General features: G+C 43.2%; 1 protein-coding gene across 4 annotated transcripts in view; it reads right to left on the bottom strand.

Moving 5' to 3' along the window:
- Nucleotides 1–16,416, bottom strand: part of ACOT9 (acyl-CoA thioesterase 9) — a 37,166-nt gene that overhangs the window by 17,880 nt on the left and 2,870 nt on the right. For 2 of the 4 annotated variants that reach the window (XM_075913313.1, XM_075913310.1), the window contains exons 2-6: nucleotides 14,337–14,425; nucleotides 11,416–11,442; nucleotides 5,512–5,557; nucleotides 1,079–1,249; nucleotides 946–983 (exon numbers count right to left, since the gene is read on the bottom strand). In XM_075913313.1, the coding sequence (XP_075769428.1) occupies nucleotides 946–983; nucleotides 1,079–1,249; nucleotides 5,512–5,557; nucleotides 11,416–11,442; nucleotides 14,337–14,425 (371 nt within the window). The remainder of the gene's footprint in view (nucleotides 1–945; nucleotides 984–1,078; nucleotides 1,250–5,511; nucleotides 5,558–11,415; nucleotides 11,443–14,336; nucleotides 14,426–16,416) is intronic. The other 2 variants (XM_075913311.1, XM_075913312.1) reach the window with 2 other exon arrangements.

Raw genomic sequence — 16,416 nt, 5'->3', positions numbered from 1 at the left:
AAAGACTAACAGATTTATTTGGGCATAAGCTTTCGTGGACAAACACCCAGTTTGTTAGATGCATTGGAGTAAAAATTACAGAAGCGGGAATAAATATACTACCACATGAAAAGAAACTATTTACTTATCAAGTAGAGGACCAGCACTAACAAGTCCAATTCAGTCAGGGTGGATGTGACCCACTCCCAACTGTTGAGGAGGAAATGTGAATACCAAGAGGAAGGAAATGCCAAGGAAAATTGCTTTTACAGTGAGCCAGCCATTCTCATGCTCTATACAAACCCAGATTAATAGTGCCAAGTGTGCAAATGAATTGTAGCTCTACAGTTTCTCTTTGAAGTCTGTTTTGAAGGGGTTTTTTTTGTTGAAGGATGGCCACTTTTAAATCTGTCCAGGGACACTGACATGTTCTCCTACTGGTTTTTGTAAGTTAGCGTTCTTGATGCCAGATTTGTGTCCATTTATTCTTTTGTGTAGAGACTGTCCAGCTCGGCAAATGTACATGGCAGAGGGGCATTGCTGGCACATGATGGCATAGATCACATTAGAAGATATGCAGGTGAATGAGTTCCTCATGATGTGGTTGATAGTGAGAAAAAAAAATAATCAAAAGCAGCCCTTTCCCAAGAGCAGTGTTCTTCATACATCCCATCCCATGTAAAACAAACCAGTTGGGCTTTGTTCCCTCTTTTTTGAACACTTACTTGCATTCTACTCTTAGGCAAACAGTGGAGTCATTTTGCCCGTAGCTACTCTTTCCCACATTTGCCTGCCTTAACTAGTATTAGATTTCCCTCCTTTGTTCACCACTATACTATATTGTTCCAAAGAAATTCATTCCACACAATACAAAAGCCAAAACATTTTCAAACTGACATATTCTATCCCTTGCTCTAATACAGTTAACAGTAGATGTCCATTAAATGTATAAATATAGTTACATACCTCCTAAACTGTCAAGATCTTCAAGAATTCTTCCAAACCTAGGACATAAATGTTACATAAAAATTAAACTACTATATTAACAGTAAATAGGCAATTGTTATTTTCCATATGCATAAAATGATTGCCTTGTTACCTCACACTGTTGTGTACATTTAGATATTTTTCTCTTAATTCAGGTTGACTTCCAAGAGGTAAAGCTACCTCTATGTAGCTATCTTTCATTTTCCTAGGTGGCAAGTCTTCCTGCTTTCCGGCCAATAGAATATGTAGGTCTTTTCTTTCATGCATTGCTTGCACATGGTCACTAAGAAGAAAAGAAATTGAGTAAAATCAACAGAATACAGAATGTAACTCCCCTCAAAATATGCCATGCTGCAGAGCTACTCAACTTTGAAAGCCTTAGGGGCCACAATGATACTCGCAGCATATGCTGAGGGCCACAACTTAAGTGTGGTTGAATATACATGCAAATATATATATGCAAATAGCTTCTTTCACACTGATGGGCATAAATACAAAGATTAAGGCAAGTGTAGCCCTGCTGTAGATCAATATATAAAAGAAAAAAAAACCCAGCAGCAGTCAGAAAAAAATAGATATTATACCAAGGGTCACATATAATGAGAGAAGAGAGACACAATACATCACAAACAGAAATGTTAACAGCAAGTTAACTATGTGTAAGGCCCTACCAAATTCATGGCCATGAAAAACACATCATGGACTGCGAAATCTGCAACACTCTGTGAAATCTGGTCTTCTGTGTGCTTTTACCTTATACAATACAGATTTCACAAGGGAGACAATCATTTCTCATATTGGGAGTCACAACCCAAAAAAAGGAGGTGTGTGGGGAGGTGTCACATGGTCATATTAGGGGGGTGAGGGTATTGCCATTGTTACTTCTGAGCTGCCTTCAGAGCTAGGCAATCAGAAAGCAGCAACTCTTAGCTGGACATCCAGCTCTGAAGACAGCACCCCATCAATAGCAGCACAGTACCACTTTTCACTTACGTACTGCTGCCTTCAGAGCTGGGAAGCTAGAGAGAATCAGCTGCTGACTGTGGGCCCAGCTCTCAAGCAGAAGCTCGGAAGTAAGAGTGGTATGTATGATATTAAAAAACAACAAATGGTCTGGTAGCACTTTATAGACTAACAAAACATGTAGATGATCTCATGAGCTTTCATGGGCACACCCCACTTCTTCAGATGACCAGTGCCCACGAAAGCTCATGATCCCATCTACATGTTTGGTTAGTCTATAAAGTGCTACCAGCCCATTTGTTGTTTTTTAAGTTTATCCTGTACACACTAACTCAGCTATCCCCTGAAGCTTCTGAACATGTATGATGTTGCCATTTACTTCTGCACTGCTGCAGGTTGCGACTCTGCCTTCAGAGCTAGGCTCTGAGCCAGTAATTGTTGCTCTCTAGCTACCCAGGTCTAAAGGCAGCACTGCTACCAGCAGCAGTGCAGAATTAAAGGTAACAGTACCACAACTCCCTGCCCCCCCCGACACACACACACATCTTTTTGGGTCAGGACCCCAATAATTACAACACTCTGAAATTTCAGATTTAAATAGCTGAAATTATGCAATTTGTGATTTTTTAAATCCTATGGCTGCGAAATTGACCAAAATAGACTGTGAATTCGGTAGAGCCCTAACTATGTACAAACTCTTAAAGAACAGGATGTGATGGTTTTATTCAACTGTAAGAAAATGACAGTACTGGGTCCTGCTATGAGGGCAGGGGACTGGACTCGATGAGGTCCCTTCCAGTTCTATGAAAATCTGCAACACTCTATGAAGATAGCATACTTTGTAGAAGAATTATTTAAATAAAAATATATGTCCAGTCCTGAATGATACAAAGCTGTTAAATAGGGATGTTAGATACTGTGTAATTAAATAATCCTGTAACCACACCAACTATTATCGGTTATATGATTTTTCAATAGTTGATAGGATTAACCAATAAGGCTAGGTTTACTGGTTAATCGTGTAGTCAACTACATAATGACATCCCTACTTAAAAACCCTATCATCCTTTAAAAACACTTGATTTCACATACTTTATTTTAAGCAAACATAATTTAACCTAATGATTTTTGTAGTCATGACTTACATTTATGATAGCTCAACTCTTCCAACACAACAAATGTGTTAAATTTACTAAGTGCAATGATTATTTTACAGTCTGCCTTGAGTAAGGAGACCAGAGAGGGAACTGTGTCTTCATAACTATTCCCTCTTCAGTTCTCTCTCCCATTCACCAACAGCACTTTGTTCCAGGAGAAAAATAACCTGCCAATGTTTTATACCAACAACCGTTTACTGTCCCCTCTGTACCAGCTCATCTGTGCTGATGGAAGGGGAAAACTAAATCTACTCATCCCCCAATCCACCAATGCAGAAAAGGGCACACTGCTTCTATAAGGGCACACTGTCTTCCATGAAGCAGGTAGTCTCCACAGGGGAATAAGGAAACACCTCATCACATTTTACTTCCCTGCAGAGATGCAGATGCATTTTGTAAAAAACTTCTGCCCTAAACATCACACTTTTGTGAAGATCAGAAGTTCCATCCCCTAACTTTAGAAAGCATATTTTATTTATATTATATATATATTATGTGTCAAATACTAAGTCTATACATCTGTTAGATTATTCTCTAAAATGTTAACTTGTTTCATGGAGCATACACATGAAACTACTTTTAAATCCCACAGTGGATCTATGGCACAAAATGGATCTGTATCACTCACAAATGTGCAGCATGTTCCTTTTGTGCATGTTACAGTAGAGTTCTATGCAACATTGTAAAGTTGGTCACAAGTTTAACAAGAATTTGGAATTTTTTGGACAATTCCTATCTCTTCAACCAAAATATGGGGTTTTGCAAAACCCCCAATTTTCTCAAACATTTACACTCTACCCATTTTTCAGTGGAAAGAATGGGGAGCAGAGAGAACATTTCCCCTAACCAAAACTTATTTTGAAATTTTTTCAAAAACATTACAAGATGTTATTAAACATGTTAGTGAAAGAAACCAAAAAAATTCAAATTCACATTGAGTGGAAATGAAAAAAAAAAACTTTCACTGCTTTAGAAGTAATATTTCATAATTTTTTTATTTTTTTTTTTTAAAACAGATCCTATTGTATATCAGAATCCACAAAGCAGGAAGATGTAGTTCCTACCCCAAAGGGTTTACATTCTAAATTACACAGTTGTACAGACATGGAACACACCAAATTGCAAAGTAAAGACACTCTATTCTTTATCACTCTGTAAAAGCTACATGTAGACTTTTCACATCAGCAACATTGATGCATTAAGTAGAGGGCAATCTTGTACATGTTCTGTGGTCCAGACCCAATCCAACTCCAACTAGAGTCGATTTATTTCTATTGAATTCCACATGAGTTGAATCATATCATAATCTATAAATATATATAATAGTTATATATACACACACACACACCCCAGCATTGATGTAAACGGTCTCTCAACTTTTATAGTCATTGGGTAAGAAGAGTATGGGTACGTCTAGACTACATGCCTCTGTCGCCAGAGGCATGTAGATTAGGCTACCAGACATAGGAAAATGAAGCGGCGATTTAAATAATCGCCGCTTCATTTAAATTTACATGTCTGCCGCGCTGAGCCGACAAACAGCTGATCAGCTGTTTGTCGGCTCAGCGCGATAGTCTGGCCGCGCGGGTGTCGACATCAAAGGTATTTGTCGACCACCCAGGTATACCTCCTGGGATGAGGTATACCTGGGTGGTCGACAAATACCTTTGATGTCGACACCCGCGCGGCCAGACTATCGCGCTGAGCCGACAAACAGCTGATCAGCTGTTTGTCGGCTCAGCGCGGCAGACATGTAAATTTAAATGAAGCGGCGATTATTTAAATCGCCGCTTCATTTTCCTATGTCTGGTAGCCTAATCTACATGCCTCTGGCGACAGAGGCACGTAGTCTAGACGTACCCTATGTTCATATTCCCAAAAATATTATAAACCCTACATACACAAACAAGACAGCTGTATAAGAATGATTTTGTAATGTAAAATGGCACTGATTTCCACAAGAGATTCATGAACCAAAATTTCATTACAACATACTTCGGGTATATTTACACTGCAATCAATGAGTATAATAGCAGCTCACATAAACATACCTGAACTAGGTTAATCTGGCTACTGTGGATATCAGCAGAGAAGATAATATTGCACGTGCTTCAGAGTGCTATACAAGTCTGCCCAGAAACCTGGGTAATTATTTACACCGCTAGCCAGCACTTAAGCATACGCTGCTGTAGTTTCACAGTTCTGGTCCCAAAGCTAACTCAAGTATGTCTCTATGAGCTGCCACTTCAAACCTTAGCCACTAATTTACAATTTTAAAACCTTCAGTTTTCTTTGCTTCTTTCAGCCTTAGCCAAGTGTTTTCCTACCAATTAGCTATATAATGCTGTTAGCCGTCATTGCTGTGAAGGTGAACTCTCTCAAAAGTATCAGAAATTAAAGAAAAACACATTCATGTACACTGTACCTCCAGTTGGTAGAAGCTCCCACTATAGCCCTCAATCTGCTTCGCACTGAAACAAAATCAAAGCAAATCAGTCAAGTGACAAATGTGAAGTTGCCTGATGCTAAAAGGTGAAATCTTTATCCCAAGAATAGGAAGGATCAAGCAAAGTCATGCAAACAGTAGCTTGAAAACCAGACATTGTTGGCCAACTTCACTGCTGGGTTTATTAGGTATGTCAAGATCTTGGGATAAACTAACTAGACTTCCCACAGATTAATAATGTAATTAACCTGGATTGTTTTTATTTTAGTAAAACGGTTCTACAACCAGTTGTGTACAGATAGCATCTACAGAAAATTCTTTCAGAATTTTCTTTCAGAAAGTTTACTAATGCAAAAGGAAAAAGTTGTTAGTGCTCTGAATAACTGAAAAATGTGGCAAATCATTATCAACCTAGGGAATTGGAATATGGGGCCATTTCAACTAAACACAAACAAATCCTGGCTAATTCACAGACTGAGAAGTGGGAAGACAAACCCAAAAGTGAACAGTGCAGCTGGGGTGGAGAAAAAAAAAAAAGGAAGATTTATCTTTTTTAATCAATTAAATGAGGACAGGAAGGGTCAGTGCACTGGCTTTAGCAAGCAGAGACTCATCTTCATTCATGTAGAAATCCAGCTCTAGCAGAGTTTACACAGGCAGCCTATCTACACTAGTATATCTACTATTGCCCGCACCAGGGAAACAGCTTTAGTGCCTGCATGAGGATGTGAGCTCTCTTTAAATTTAGATTGTAGAGGCAGATGAACAGTTCTGCACTTTTCTCATTTGGGTCTGCCAGTTTGAAGCTAGATCTACTCAAATCTAGAGACTCTATGCTGTGAGTTTTAGTTTGGCATAGTTGTATAAAAAACCACAAGCAAGACACAAATTCTGCCACTGACAGCACAGCACAGCGGATGATCCTTCACATTTTTTATACAAACCAATTAAAAGCATTAGAGTCTGGCTTTGTACATTCCAGATTGAACACTCAAGGCTATAGGCACCAACAACTGTCAGAAGTATATTTTGGATTAAGGAAAATTTAATGACCAATTTTACACCAGTAAACCTCAGCCAGAAAAAACTGCTTAAAATTTAAATGAAACCTCATCAGTAGCCTGGTTATATAAGAACTACTCCACTGACATCAATCAAATTCCACTGGTGGAGCCAGCAGTGAACTTGTCATAATATCCAGTAGAGTAAAGAAAGCAGCATTACTTTCACAACAGCTACAACCACATAAGGCTTAATATCTGTACAACTCTTCAGACTGAAAAAAAAAGAATGCTTTCACCTAGAATTTCTGTGCCTTGATTTGAAGAGAAAGCTGTGGCAATTTCTAATTGTAAAGAGAGTCAGGCAATAGCTATTAACAGGACTCGACAAATGCACTCGCCCGCGGTCAGTAGATTTTATCAGCTGGCGAGTGCAGGGGTGAACTGACCCGGTAGGTGGTTGTGATGGGCTGGCCAAAGCCCTAACCATGGGCGGCGCGGCCCCATCCGATCCACCAGCCAGGCGGAGAAGCAGAGCGTACCAGGAATGGGAAAGCACAGTGATTCTCAGCGCCAGGCTGCCTGTGTGCAGCTCCAGCGCGAGGAGGTGGGGTACAAGCCAGAGGGCGGGATGCCAGCAGACACCAGGACGCTGGCGTGACATGGCCTCGCTGATTTTAAAGGGCTGTGGCAGCTTGGCTCTGGCTGCGTGGCCCCGGGAGCTGGCTGTGGCGCAGCCAGGCCCCGTCCCACCGGCTTCAGTCCTGCCATGGCCCCAACCCCCTCGCCGGTGAGAGACCTCTCCTGGCCGACCACCCGACTCACTGCACCCACCCCGCACCCCTTTGTCTCCACGCCATCCGTTCCCCACACCATCCCTGCTCCCCTTCTTCTCTGTGACTCTCTGGCTCTGCACCACCCTTGCATGCTCCCCTACGATCCCTGCCCCCCCAGCTCTGTGCTGCCCGTTCCCTGCAATGCCCCAGGCCCCGATCCCTCTGCCCCTGCTGTTCCCCGTGTCCCATTCCCCGTGCCTCCACCGCACCCCACACCGCTCTGGCTCTGTGCCTCCCATTCCCCACACCACCCCTGTATCCCCCCCACCACTGTTCCCTGCACCCCTCTGGCTCTGTGCTGTCCCTGCACCCTGTTTCCCCTGTGGGTCGGGAGTGATGGGGTGCTTGTCCATAGGGAGGGGCTAGACAGGGCAGGGAAAAGGCTGCTGTGGTCCAGCAGCAAGTGAAAGGGGGAGTTCACTTGAAGCTCCTTTGCCTTTATGGAAAAAAAACAAATGAAAATGCAATTTGCTATTTACAGGGCTAAAATAGTGGGACAAAAATGAAAAACAACAACAAAAAAACTCAATGCAAAATGCAAACGTGTAAAAGACAACAAAAAAAAAGGGGAGGGAGCGGCCAGAAATGTTTTGCTTGGGGCAGCAAAAAACCTAGAGCTGGGCCTGGGGAAGGGGCGGGGCTGGGCTGGACTGGACTGTGGGGAGGGGAAAAATATGGGGAAGGGGCTTGTGCTAAGGGGAGGAAAGGGGAGGGGAGGAGGTCAGGAGAAGAAGAAGAGGAAAGGGGAAGGCACCAAGGGACAGGGATGCAGGAGAGACAAATGCCAGAGGGCCAAGTGCAGACAATGAGGTAAAGGGCAGGAGGGAGGTGTCAGTGGGAGGGGAGACAGTGTGATGCTGGGAGAGGAGAGAGTAAGGGCACTGGGGGAGGTGCTGGGAGAAGGCTAGAAAGAAGGGATGGGCATGAGGAAGGCAGGGATGGAGCAAGTCATATATGAGGGCACAGGGGTATGAGGGAAACAGGGGCAGAGGGTGGTGAGGGGGTGGGCATCAGGGAAAAAGAGAGCAAAGGGGGCAGGGGTAAGGGAAGGGGGAGGCACCAGGAGGGTGCAAGTGCCAGAGGGTTCAGGGGGTGAAGCAGAAGGGCAGACACCTGCAGGGGAAGGACCAGCTCCAGAGAAGAGAGGCAGAGCAGATGTGTAAAAGAAGGTGTTAGAAGAGGGGATGAGGAGGGGTGGCTCACATGATCAGAGTGGGGCTACTGGAGGCGTGGGCACAGGGGGGAGAGAAGGGCTGGTGGAGGGGGTGGGTCTCAGGAAGGCTGAGTCAGGACAGCAGGGGAGGGTGAGGGGTTGGGGGGCAGCAGGCACCAGGGGAGATGATGGAGCAAGGGGAGGAGACATGGCAGCAGAGGGAAAAAGTAGAGGTTTATAAGATATTTAATAACTTGGGTGACATTTATTAATAACTTATTAGTAATTACTGTTCTTATTCTTATTAGGAATTTATGCTATAAAAAACACTTTTTGGGGGCGGAGGGTGGCGAGTCCCTTTTTTTGTCTGGCGAGTAGGGTTTTCCAGAATTTGTCGAGCCCTGGCTATTAATGACTTAAGCCCCAATCTTGCAAAGATTTACACATGCAAGTAGTCCCATTCACTTTTGTGCAACTATTCAGATTTAAAATGCCCAAGTGTTTGCACGTTAGGAGGCTTAGCACTTTATTTCTGATTACATAAAATGTAAAAGATAAATATGCATAATGAATATTATCAAAATGTGGACAAACCAAATCCATTCCAATGTTCAGGTTTAAAACCAAATAATATTTTATAATTCATTCACCAAACAAATTCTATTATTTACCTATTCCCATCTTCATTTAACAGTTTTCAAGTAATTAGAAATAATGTTACGTAAACGTTTGTACTTGATTGACTGTTTTGTTATATTACACACTCTAATCTCTTAGGAACAGAAAATATTAGTAAATCATTCCTTAAAGCAATTACAACGTTTGTCACAAAGTAAGATCACAACATTCTATAGCATATTAATAAAGTGACTTCAGTTTCAAAGCCCTCATTAGCGTTTCTTTGTAACAGTGTTCACTCAAACCTGAAAAGGCTTTTTAACTTAAAAAAAAAAAATCACTAAAGCTGTATAGCATAAATTGAAATACTATGCATTCCTTAGGTCAAGAGACAACAGTAAGCAGCAACAAAATTGAAAGCTGAGGTGGCTCAACAAGGGATAATAGCAAGATACAGATTTCTTCAGTTTGAAGAAATGGAAATTTAAAGTAGTCTCAGAGACAGCTGGCAGCAAGGAAAACCAACTCCAATGTTTCAGTGTGTATCGAACCTTTTGCACAACACACAGGAAAAGGGCTCTTTGGAGTAGAGTACTGAAAATAGCTTTCTATCTGCACTGCTAACACTTGACAGTGTCTCCCAGCAACTGGTCCAAGGACCAGTGCTACTTCCTAAGATATCCCTGGCATAGGCTACATCTACAACACTGCTCTTACAGCAGAATAGCTGCACCAATGCAGGTATGACACTGTAGTGCTTGTGGTGGAGATGCTTTAAACCAACAGAAGAGAACTCTCCTGTCAGATTAAGAACACTAGACTCCACAAGAGGCCATAGATATGTCAACAGAAGAACTCTCCCATCAACATAGTGCTGTCTACACTGGTGCTTAGGTCGAGATATCTTACATTGTTCCAGAGTGTAGATTAGTCACACCTCAGAGCACTGTAAATTAGAATTAAGTAACCTTTAGTGTAGACAAGGCCAGAAAGTTTAGGAAAACAGCAAGCCAGTCTCTCGAATCAAAAAGGTTGAGAAACAGGCCTTGTCTACACTATTGTGGTAAGTCATCCTAAAGTATGCTAATCCTGCTACATGAATAATATAGCAAGAGTTGACATAGCTTAGATCGACTTATTTTGGTGTCTACACCACAGTGCATCAACAGGAAACATTCTCCCATCAAGTACAGGAATGAACAGGAGCGCACTGTGCTGTTGATTTAGTGGGTCTTCACTAAACTCACTAAAAAAGTGCCCCCAGAATGTGTTGACATGGCCACACTATGCTAGAGAATGAGAGATAATTAGAGGCCAAGGCTGTTAACAGGATTTTCTGAAGGCACCGAAATCTAATTTCTATTAAAAATTAGAGTAAGCTTGCGATTAGTTTTAAATACGTTACATAGTAAGATACCCCAAACAAAAGGCAATACTGGGCCATCATTTTTAAGCAGACCTTGTTATTGATTTAAGTAGGAGTTGCAGGTACTCAGAACATCTGAATTCAAAGTTTTTATTCTGATATCAAATGAGGTTTTGTAAGTTAAACTTTAGGCTTTTGGCTTAAGTTTTTAATGAAAAGCAGACAAAAGTTTGTAAGTAGAATCTCTTTAAGTTATCAACATTGCTTCAACTACCAATTCAAATATTTTCATAACTGAGTCCCTAAAGTTAGGCTTCAAAATCCATATTTAGGGTCCTAAATAAACAGTCTGAATCTTCAAGAGTATTAATTGGTTACAATTCCTGGAAGATATGGACACTCAAAACTTTTGAAAAAGTAAGGCTCCTTACATTCTTAAATATGAATATCAGAACATGACTTCAGGCACTTATGTTGGAAAAATGTGTTACGAGGGCTTTCCTGAGCATTCATCTGTTTGTACCGTTAGGGCCAAATCCTGTAGTTCCTACTTGGACTTAAATAAGAATTTTGCCTATGAGAAATTTACATGTATAAGAACCACAAGATTTGTGCCTTAAAATACATATTTTTGTATTAGTAACAGCAGATTTTTTTTAAAAAATACAAGTTATCTAGCATGCTCTTCTATCAATCAGCATAGCGTATATGTGTCCTGTGAAAATATTTCTACCAATAAAACTGGAACCATTCATATGTCATAGTTATAACAACAAGATGGATTACTTGTGAAAGTAAATAAAGAAAATTATTTTGTTGGTCACAGATCCTCAATAAAGTGAATAGTAGCAAGAAAGGCTTGAAGCAGTTATATAAACATTAAAATGCATGCTGATTACCACTACACACCATTATTCACATGAATGGGTAAGTGTCCTAGGGAGTGGAAAAAACAAGTTAGAAAATCAGTACCACAATAAATCAAGAAAAAAAAAGAGTATACTTCTAATCATGAGTAGTCTGGTTATTTTTCCCCTTCAAATTCCACTTTGCACATTAGTATCCAACTTGTCTTCATTCAGTTACAGTAAACTTCCGATAATCCGGCACCTTTAGGACCCAGGGGGTGCCGGATTATCAGATATGCCGGACTATCAGAAAGGGGGGGGGCGGAGGCTATGAGGGGTCTGGAGTGGGGTAGGAGGGGATGCCACCCCAGACCCCTCATAGTCCCCCATTACAATAGTCAGGCTCTGCCCCAGGAGTCCCTGATTCAGCCGCTGGTGGTCAGTTTCAGCAGCAGCTGAATCAGGGATGCCTGCAATTGAGCGTTACGGCACCAACCCAGCAGCACTCCAGCTGCTCTTGGGGACGCCTGGGACAGAGCATCTGGGGTACTGCCCGGTTGGACCCGTAGCGCTGCCCCGCGGGGCTGCGGGACCAACCCGGCAGCACCCCAGCTGCTCTTGGGGACGCCTGGGGCAGAGCAGCTGGAGTGCCGCCGGGTTGGTCCCGCAGCGCCAAAGGACGGCGCTGCGGGACCAACCGGGCAGGACCCCAGCTGCTCTGCCCCAGGGCTCCCCGATTCAGCCGCTGCTGAAACAGATCAGCGGCTGATTCCAGGAAGCCCGGGGAAGAGCAGCTCTGCCCCGGGGCTTCCTGGAATCAGCCGCTGATCTGTTTCAGCAGCGGCTGAATCGGGGAGCCCTGGGGCAGAGCAGCTGGGGTCCTGCCCGGTTGGTCCCGCAGCGCCGTCCTTTGGCGCTGCGGGACCAACCCGGCGGCACTCCAGCTGCTCTGCCCCAGGCGTCCCCAAGAGCAGCTGGGGTGCTGCCGGGTTGGTCCCGCAGCCCCGAGGGGCAGCGCTACCGGACCAACCCGGCAGCACCCCAGCTGCTCTGCTCCCAGCTTCCCCGATTCAGCTGCTGGTCAGTTTCAGCAGCAGCTGAATGGGGGAAGCCTGTCCGGCTGCCCCAGCACTTCCGGGTTCCTGATGGTGCCGGACCATCAGGAGTCCCGGAGCATTGGATGCTGGACTAATGGAGTTTTACTGTACATAGTTTTCAGTTAACATGTCTGTATGTCAAACTCAGCTAAGTTAGTGCTTTTCTTCCCATACAGTCAAAAGATATACTGCTATGCATTTTACATTTCTACTAAAAGTTGGTGTACATTACTTGCTGCCACTGTACACTTCAAATTAATGTATCAGTTATGCTGCTAACAAGAAAGCATGCTGCTGTATTAATTTTTGTTAAGCACCAATAATGACAATAGTCCCTTTCCACCCAAAAGAGCTTGCAATAGATGGCCCTGATCCTACAAATATGTATACATGTTTAACTGACACACGTGAGCAGCCCCAAGGAACATGGTCTGAAGTCTTTAGCTTTTCCACAATGACCTTGTGTTCTTTGAGCATTCGTCCAGCACCTCAATCATCCAGTGGTCCCACTGATTGTTTGACAGGCCTCCTGCTTCTGATGTACTTAAAAAATGCTGTCCGTTTGTGTCTTTTTTGTTAGTTGCTTTTAAAATTATTTGTTGGGCTGCCTAATCGTACTTATTCTTTGCATTTACTTTAGTTTTAAAATTAAAACATGAATGCGGCATGTTTCATATTTATTAGATGACTGATTAATATAAAATAATACTGGTGTGAATTCTCATAATCCATAGTTCAGATCTGATTGAAGGATTTTCATATATAATTTTTAAATTTATAAAAGCCTGGCAGCTGTTCGGTAGATATTTGTATTCTATTCCTCACTTTGCTCTCCCTCTTCTCACCCATCCGTCACCATTGTCCATGTCACCACCTTACAGTAAGCCTCTATAAAGAATGCATCCTCAGGGAAAAAGGAAAGGTGCCTGTCTATAAAATGGATATGAGCTTTCTGCTTTTCCAGGAAAAAAGGAACACACGTATATCCTGAACCTGTGTTTCTATGCTGAATGTACACAGTTAACCATTAGCTCAACACACCAACAAGAATTTTAAAAAAAAAAGGAACTCAGAAATTAAGTCTTAAATAATATGAATTACACTAAATAATACTGTTAGAGAAATAGATATTACATATCTAATGTAGACACTGTAAAATGGGAACTTTTCTGCTTTGTGTGTTGTTGACACAGCTTTCAAAGGTTGTCAAGAAATCAGAAAGCTGGTTTACATCCTAACTACAGTGGGTTCTTGATCTGTGTCAATAACTAGACAAAATGAAACAAACAATGTGTAATTTTGTAGACAAGCAGGCAAGACAAATTAGGGAGGATAAAAATTGATTGGACAAAACTAGCTAGAAACGCCAAGACCATAAGAAGCAGATATGTAATAATATAACAGTTGAAAGAAATAATGAACACATGAAAGCAATGGATAAAAAAAAAAGATAGCTAAGAAAGTACCACTTTTTTATTATTCTGCTAAAACTCTATTAGAAAACATGTTTAGAATTGAATATTCACAGACTAGGTAGTTTTAATCATTTGTGCTTGCACAAATTTACAAAATAAGGCATAAAGAATGTGTTTAACAAAGGGAGGCAAAACAATGCAAGACTTACACCAAAATGGACCAGATGCCAAAAACACTGCTCTGGAGTACAAGTAGGCGAACTTAGAGCAGAATAATGTCATTATATCTACTTTATGTCTTATGCTTGATTGAAGTAGTAATATATTGTCCTAACATTGTATTATTAAAACATTAAACTAGTTAACTTAGTAATGGATAAGGACAGGACAGTGCTTTTCACTCAACGGTAAAAAGAAAGAATAAAACCCCTTGATTACATGATCTTTCAAAATTCAACCAGTTACATTACCTTCAGACATGTCTGCAAGAGATTGGAAGCCATTAGTCATGGATGTCAGTGCTCTTGCCAGAAAAGGAGACTTCCTTACAGTACACCATCTGTATACAAGAAAGAAATTAAGTATCATTCAAAATGAATGCAGTGAAAACAAATGAGGAAGGCATACACTATTTGAGAGACTCATTTCATCATTTTCATATAAGGTTTTTTTCAGAAGCAAACAACATAAGAGTTTTAACATATTATATATAGAGTATGCTGAACTACAAATTGACATTTTCAGGGAATTAATAAAAGTGATCAAGTTTTCATTACTTGTATGGTGAAAATATTTTGAAGGCGGGGAGGGTAGTAAAGCCAAAAGTTGTTTTCCCACAGAAGAAACTGCTGAATTCTTCCTAACATTGTGATGAAAGAAGCTGTCAATTAAACTTATAAACAATGGCCAATATTTGCAGAAGTGCTTAATGAGGTTAGGTGGCCATCTAAGGCACCTTAAAGGGGCTTGATTGACAGAGAGATTGCAGCTGGAAGTTAGGAGCCTAGATACCTTGGTGGATCTGAGCCTTAACATCTCTGTGCCTCAATGTATTCATTTATAAAATATAAATACAGGCAGTCCCCGAGTTACGCGGATCCGACTTATGTCGGATCCGCAGTTACGAACAGGGTTTTTCTCGCCCTGGAGGACGGGAGCGGCGGGACGCCCAGATGCGCCACGGTCCATCCGCCGCCCCCGTCCTCCGGGGTGAGAAAAGCTGCTCCCCGTCTCCCTGGTCTGCAGGGAGACGGGGAGCAAAGCCTTGGAGCACGCCCGCAGCGGGACAGCCCGGGCGCGCTTGAGTTGTCCCCATGCGGGCGTGCTCCGCAGCTTTGCTCCCCGTCTCCCGACCAGCAGACCAGGGAGATGGGGAGCAAAGCCTGGGAGCACGCCCGCAGTGGGACAGCTGCGGCGCGCCTGGGCTGTCCCGCTACGGGCATGCTCCAAGGCTTTGCTCCCCGTCTCCCTGCAGACCAGGGAGTTTATAGCCGGGCGCGCTTGGGCTGTCCCCCTGCGGGCATGCTCAGCGGCTTTGCTCCCCGTCTCCCTGGTCTGCAGGGAGACGGGGAGCAAAGCCACAGAGCACGCCCGCAGCGGGACAGCCCAGGCACGCCTGGACTGTCCCGCTGCCTGCGTGCTCTGTGGCTTTGCTCTGCGTCTCCCAGATCAGCAGACCAGGGAGACGGAGCAAAGCCGTGGAGGACTTGGGCGGTTCCACCACCCCCGTCTCCCTGGTCTGCTGGGGGGGTGCAGCTAGTGCTCCCCCCCCAGCAGACCAGGCTTTTCTTGCCTACCCCTGGGGTAGAGCAGCTGGGGGCTGCCGGGTTGGTCCTGCAGCGCTGCTCCGGACCAACCCGGCAGCATCCCAGCTGCTCTGCCCCAGGCGTCCTGATTCTGCCGCTGCTGGTCAGTTTCAGCAGCGGCAGAATCAGGACGCCTGGGGCAGAGCAGCTGGGATGCTGCCGGGTTGCTTCAGTAGCGCCGAGGAGCCGCGCTACTGGAGCAACCCAGCAGCACCCCAGCTGCTCTGCCCCAGGCGTCCCTAAGTCAGCCACTGCTGAAACTGACCAGCAGCTGACTACAAGAAGCCCGGGGCAGAGTTGCTCTGCCCCAGGCTTCCTGGAATCAGCCGCTGATCAGTTTCAGCAGCAGCTGACTTGGGGACGCCAAGGTTTCTTAAGTTGAATCTGTATGTAAGTCAGAACTGGCATCCAGATTCAGCCGCGGTTGAAACTGATCAGTTTCAGCAGCAGCTGACGCCAGTTCCGACTTACATACAGATTCAACTTAAGAACAAACCTACAGTCTCTATCTTGTACGTAACCCGGGGACTGCCTGTATAGCAACACTTCTGAAGTATTGAGATTCCTGGAAGTAGTTAATATTTTTACTAAGTGAACATGAGTTTAAATAATTTAATGTAACATTAATAGGGAAAATGTAAAATTCAGTGGAATAAAGGTTTTGTTTTATTGCAGTAAGACAGATTTTAATTTGGAAAAGCAACACAAACAACAAAGGAGACATTGATATTCCTAGTGAAAAAGT

This window comes from Pelodiscus sinensis, chromosome 1, assembly GCF_049634645.1.
Source record: "Pelodiscus sinensis isolate JC-2024 chromosome 1, ASM4963464v1, whole genome shotgun sequence".
In the NCBI taxonomy this organism is placed as follows: domain Eukaryota; kingdom Metazoa; phylum Chordata; order Testudines; family Trionychidae; genus Pelodiscus; species Pelodiscus sinensis.
The sequence above is the reverse complement of the archived record's forward strand: the minus strand, read 5'-3'. Positions and strand labels throughout refer to the sequence as shown.